This window comes from Anas acuta, chromosome 3, assembly GCF_963932015.1.
Source record: "Anas acuta chromosome 3, bAnaAcu1.1, whole genome shotgun sequence".
Lineage (NCBI taxonomy): Eukaryota > Metazoa > Chordata > Aves > Anseriformes > Anatidae > Anas > Anas acuta.
Genome location: NC_088981.1, coordinates 54783684 through 54789683, shown reverse-complemented (window position 1 = coordinate 54789683; position 6000 = coordinate 54783684). Strand labels below are relative to the sequence as shown.

The 6000-nt window shown below is 37.1% G+C and overlaps 1 protein-coding gene across 5 annotated transcripts in view; it reads right to left on the bottom strand.

Moving 5' to 3' along the window:
- Nucleotides 1–2964: 2964 nt before the first annotated feature.
- The window catches only part of ZDHHC14 (zinc finger DHHC-type palmitoyltransferase 14), a 107336-nt gene continuing 104300 nt past the window's right edge, over nucleotides 2965–6000 (bottom strand). For 2 of the 5 annotated variants that reach the window (XM_068677182.1, XM_068677183.1), the window contains exon 9: nucleotides 2965–4224. In XM_068677182.1, the coding sequence (XP_068533283.1) occupies nucleotides 3823–4224 (402 nt within the window). In that variant the 3' untranslated portion in view covers nucleotides 2965–3822. The remainder of the gene's footprint in view (nucleotides 4225–6000) is intronic. The other 3 variants (XM_068677184.1, XM_068677185.1, XR_011094973.1) reach the window with 2 other exon arrangements.

The following is a 6000-nucleotide window of genomic DNA, read 5'->3' as shown; positions in this document are numbered from 1 at the left end:
TCAGTACCACGTTGGTCATCTTCCTTGTAACATATGCTGCACGTAGGTCTTTGGTTTATGAGATCCATTTGCTTCTTGTAGGATCGTTCGTTAAAACTGCAAAACAGCTAATCTTCCATTTAGAAAACTACTTTCAGCGAATCCAGTAACCACTTTATGTAGAAACACATCCACCTCTATCATCATTTAACATGAACAGATGAGAAACTGATAATGGATGCACTGATATACAAAAATACAATAATAGTTTGACATACATTACATTACTGGTGAACTGATATGAACATAAAACTCAATCTTAAAATAGAAATGTCTTTGAGAAATCACACAACTAAAGAAACTTTAAAAACATTTCATGAAACTGTTTCATTCTACATATATTATATAAACACCTAGAAGGAAAAACTTATTTAAAAAACAACAAATCAGAATAAACAATTTTTGCCAGAAAAATTAACCGGTTCCTACACACTGAAAGATTTTAGATTTTTCAGAAAAATACTTAAAAAAAATAAATAATCAACTTTAACTGTAAGTATACACTTCCAATTCAGTCTACTTTTGTAATTCAGCTATTACAACTATTTAATATTAGGGCACTAATTGACAAAGAAAAATAAAACAGCAGAAAAACGCCTGAGCAGTGTTGACAGGGATTATCATTTTGAATCCATATTGTTAATGTTTTGTAATCATAGCTCAAAAAATAAAACATTTTAAAATAAAATCTGTCGAGTAGGTGATGAAGAGTTACTCTGCTGACTCATTCCAGATGTATGCACAAGGTCCAAGCATAGGAGCTCCCACAACTGATGCCTGCTGAGCTGGAGGTGAGGGGAATGGCCCAAAGATCCTTTTGGAGGCAACTCTTCAGTTAACCTGCTGCTAAATCACTGCGTGCTGTCAGTCCAAGACTGCAAGTACGACACCATGTTGTTAATAGACTTAATTCCAAAATCTTCCAGCAGATGTCCTCACAAGGCAGTCGTGGCAGGGAGGTTAGAGATGTCACCATTTAAAAAACACTGAGATGAGAAGGTAAATAGACTTACAGTAATGGCAATACACATATGTAGACAGACAAAAGTATTTAATTGATTCTGAAGTGCCAAACTTAAAAAAAAAAAAAAGGCAGCATGTTAAAAAGCATAAGGCTATCATCTTAAAAGCTAAAACATCACGTGAACAAATACATAACTAGCACATCTGTTTTCAGTAGCACATCTGTTTCAGTTTTGTTAGGTAGTTCTTATATCTCAATTATAAACAAAACAGAAGACTGAAAAAATGATGGTAAAAAGCATGATCACAAGTTGCACATAAAAAGCAGTATAAGGACACTAATCCCGTCTTTCTCCCTCCTGTTTCATGTTAAAACAGACACTAATTTTATCATGTACTCAGAGCTGATGTGCAGCTTTCTGCACTACTCCCTGGTGGCAATGACACACAAGCGTTGTCACAAAGCTCGTATTCTTGGAAGCATAAAATCCCTCAGGTATTTTAAGGGAGACTTAAAAAAGGAACAATTCTGCTAGAAACAGTGATCCTTAGCATTACTATTATGAGTGGGAAGTTAGAATAGCACATTAAAAATATTTGACTTGTCCTTCTACATTGTGGGCAATGCATCCATAGGTAAGCAGCCATAGGCACTGAGATGACTCAGTCAAGTACTGGTCAACAAACTCAAAGCAGGTATTCTTTAGCCAGGCCTATCAGACCAGTATCTCCAACATTCAATCCATTACCTGCTTTAATGCAGACGTTCATGGCATCATAAATGAAAAAAAATCCGGGAAAGATGAAATCAAGGTGATGAGCATCAATGACTCATCTACAATAGCATATACAGAAATAAAAAATTATACTTGAGGCTTATTGGGAGACCAGTCAGCAGGGACATGTCAGTTACTACAGGTAAGGGGCAGGTGGAAAGAACTTGAGACTGTCCCAGCTTCAGAAATGTGCACAGAGCGTGGCTAAAATAGCTGTGACTGATTTCTCTGCCATGGCTTCTTTGGCGGACCCATTACTGCAAATGCAATCAGAAAGCATTGCTACATTCCACACTGAATAAGGTGAAAGCTGGCATTATCAATTATAGAAACAGATTGCCTGTGAAATCTTAGAGGAATAGGGGTTTTCACAATATCTTGTCTGATACTTCAATAGCATGCATGGCTGACTCTGCAGGCTGATTGTCCTCATTGTCAATGATGGAAATAAAACCAGATATTTAGGTTGGTGTCAGTGAATGGCCATCACTGAACAACAAAGAACTGTCACATTTCTGAACTGGACAACACTTTTACACTACAGAAGCATCAGATAAAGTTCATTCTGCAATAGGCTTGTCCTGAGGAAAGAAGAATGCAGGTCCCACATCCTGAAAAGCATAGCAAGTACAGTATTAAAGCTATTAAGCTCTCCCAGCTTAACTAAGCTTCTCTTCGTTTATCATCAAAACAAATAATCTCCTTAACCTTTTCATTGTGCATTACTTAAAACAAACAAAGAAACAAACAAACAACATCAACAAACTACAGGAGAATGATCTGAAATCAACATTTGCATTTGAAATACAAGAGGACAAATACAAGTGAAGCATGACGACCAGAAGGCAGCTATGCCATATTGTTAACCATTTAAGTGTACTTCATGACACTGCCTTTGTCTTGAATCACAAGCTCCTCACCTTCAACCACATAAGGAACAGTGTCTGCTTGGACTTTAATTCTTACTCTACTGTTTCCCAATACAGACTTGTCATGGGTACAAATACACATCTCAAACAAAGACATAAGAGATTGCGAAGCAAAACTCATCATAACCAGCTTTTCCTCCGAAGTTTGGTTTCATTAAGCAAACATATCCCAGTAAAACCCTTTACAAGCTATGTCAACAATAATCACGATCTCCCCCTCTTTCCCCAGAAAAACTGGAAGGATAACTGTACACATGTCCAAGAAATAGAGGATGTCATTTTATTGGAGGTCCACAGGTAATTGTATCACATTAGGGAGTGGAAGAATTTTATGGTATGGCACAACACAATACCTCACTCTAAACACTTAAACAGAAGGTTAAATGATATGCAACATGATCAAATCAGTAACTCTCCATCTTCTAGGCACCACTGATAAATTTAAAATAAACTTTAATAAATTGAAAAAATAATATAGTCCATTAATTTGTTTGTTGCACTGTCTTTAAATGAAACAGCACTTTGAAAGTCACAAATAAAAAAGCAGCACTTTCTCTTAATACCAACACCACCGTAACACATACTGTAGCGTGGCATGCAAATCCATATCTGCAGTCTTTTTTTTTTTTTTTTTTAATTTTGTATTAACAAATGGAATGGTAATTTTCTACCTCAAATATTAGTAGCATAACATGTAAGTGCAGATCATTCTGGCCACAAGTGTGGTAAGCCTTAACAAGTGTGTATTACAAGAGCATAGAACACAGAGCATGACACTTACACCCAAGAATCTCTCTTTTGTACTGTACATGGGCTTTGCTACAGGCTGAATTCCAACTTGCTGTACCCAAATTGCAGGAAACAAGATAATTGACCATTTCTGGTTCTGCTTAAAAATAAGATACAGTCACCATCAAAGCATAGCTATTAACAACCAGGTCAAAAAAATGCCATAGCTCCAATGGAAAAAATAACTTGTCTTTTTAGTAGGCTCCATTATGTGATAAAGTTTCCACTATAGCCATGTTATGAAGTCTTACAGTGGTACTGCAGCGTCATTCCTGTTAAAGGTTTGTGTAGACACCAAGAAGTGGTGCGATGTTCATAAAAGCTGTTCAAACTGAGCTAAGCTTCACGAGACCACGTACTGAGTCTTCATGCAATGAATCCTGGCTGGCTAGACTCAGGACGTGCATTGTATGGCTGTGTGTAATAGGACTTCCACTTGGCAGCATCCCAGGGGGTGATGGAGCTTCTTCAGGAGTAAGAAACTGATGGCCTTCATGTTCCTCTTTTAAAGGTATCATGTCTGTCAAACCTGTATCTGATGTGAGATTTGGCATGGAAGATGGTGGTGTTGGTTGCCCTAGAGTTAGAGTTGCACAAGGCCCACTGAGAGAAGTCTTTCCAGGTAAAGGTAGCTCTTCACTAGTTATGCTGGGCTCACTCTGTAGAAGAGGGGTGGCAGCAGCCTGCAAAACGAATTTAGTGCTCTGAATGCACTGGTCTTGGTCACACTGTAGAATGGAAGGGTGTCAAAATTATAAGGCAAAGAAAACAGGGTAAAAAAAAAAAAGTAGGAGAATGGATAAAAGACATGGAAAAGAATGGGATGTGAAGAGAAAAAGAGAGAGCCATTAGTATCATTCCATGGTTAGCCACCCAAAAATCTCATTGCATGCTACCCAGGAAAAAAAACCATGCATAACTAAGCTGGTGCTTTGGATTGTTATAAAAAATAAATTATAATAAATATTTACAGTGTTCACATAAGAGATTTTGGTTACCTCCAAAATCCTTACTTTTATAAGTACTGTAATTCGAATATTTTGCTTAGTCTTGTTCAAAGCAATCTGGAAAGCCTAGCTGAACAGTCAGCGTGTAACTAACTGCGTGGGGCACCTCGAAACCTCCCTGGCTCTAGCTGAGGGAAGCAGGCAGGTGAATCACTTCTGCTCTACTCATTTTTATCCTCGAGTAGCTGGCAGTTCAAAGAGGCCCAAAGGCAAAATTCAAGCATCACTCCAGGGTCAAAAATACGAGGCATGTGTCTTGTTTTACTGGTTTTCACATGCAGGAATTAAGGTGCTACAGATGTTTTCCAGAACAAGAATTCCTTTGATGCAGATGGTTTTATACAGATATAGGTGTCAACACAGCCTCTGTGATCACAATTTTTATTTTCCAATCTAATACATTATATTCTTATTCTGGAAGATGTGTAGAAATAAGACAGTACTGCATATTTATTAGTTTGATAGGAAAACAGCTTTCATAATTTTTAGGCTGTTTCTTTATTAATTTAATCTTGACAATATAAAGAGTCAAGCTACTTAACAAAAGTTTTCTGGCAAGCACTTTCACAGTAGCAAGCCAAATTCAGCATTATATAAATCCAATTAAGCTCAATGAGTACTACCAGGAATGCTTTTGGCTCTGCATCATTCCTAAGCACTAATACAAAGTTGTCATTCATTCCTTGAGATGACAAGACAGGCGGGTGTTTCAGCTGGCTAGGTGGCTATTAGGCTTTACTATTGCCTAATTCAGTTTAAGTTCTTCTTTCTAATTGGCATGGTTTTTGAGAGCTTCCAGACAATATATATTTAATATATTTATATTTAATATATATTTAATTCACAGCCTGATCAGTTGTAACATCTGCAGATTTTTAAACTGCTGTTTGATTCATTTGCCACACTACTGTTCTGCTGTGCAAGAGAAACACTACAGTGATTAAATACAACTATAAATCCAATGCAGCAAAGAAAATTTGGAAGCAAGCAGTAAAAATAAGCATACCCTGAGGTAGGACATGCCTATTTACTATTATTTCAAAGATTCCATTAAAGATACTCTACTCTACAACTGATTTCTTCAATCTATATCGTATTCCTAAAAGACTTTACAAATCCAACATCTATTCGAGATACTACCAATCATCAGTAACCACTGCTACTGACATTGCAGCAATTCCCTATAGTGCCCATTATTTAATAAGCCACTGTGATATACACTATGCAAACTCATAGAAGACTTCTGCTTCCTCTTGTATATGATGAAAACCATCACTATGAAAGGTTCCCCTGGTATTTTCAGGTCCTCTGATTCTACAAGTTAATTCCATAGGTTAATGGTGGATGCACACACAACATATTCAGACAGAGTGCAAGCTGACTGCTTAGTTACAGTAGACAGGTAGGATTTTAAACACATCTGAGTGGTTTAGGACCCTGTGACCAACTATTTTCTGACAGGTAGAAGTCTGATCCTCACTCAGTTATATATTTTCC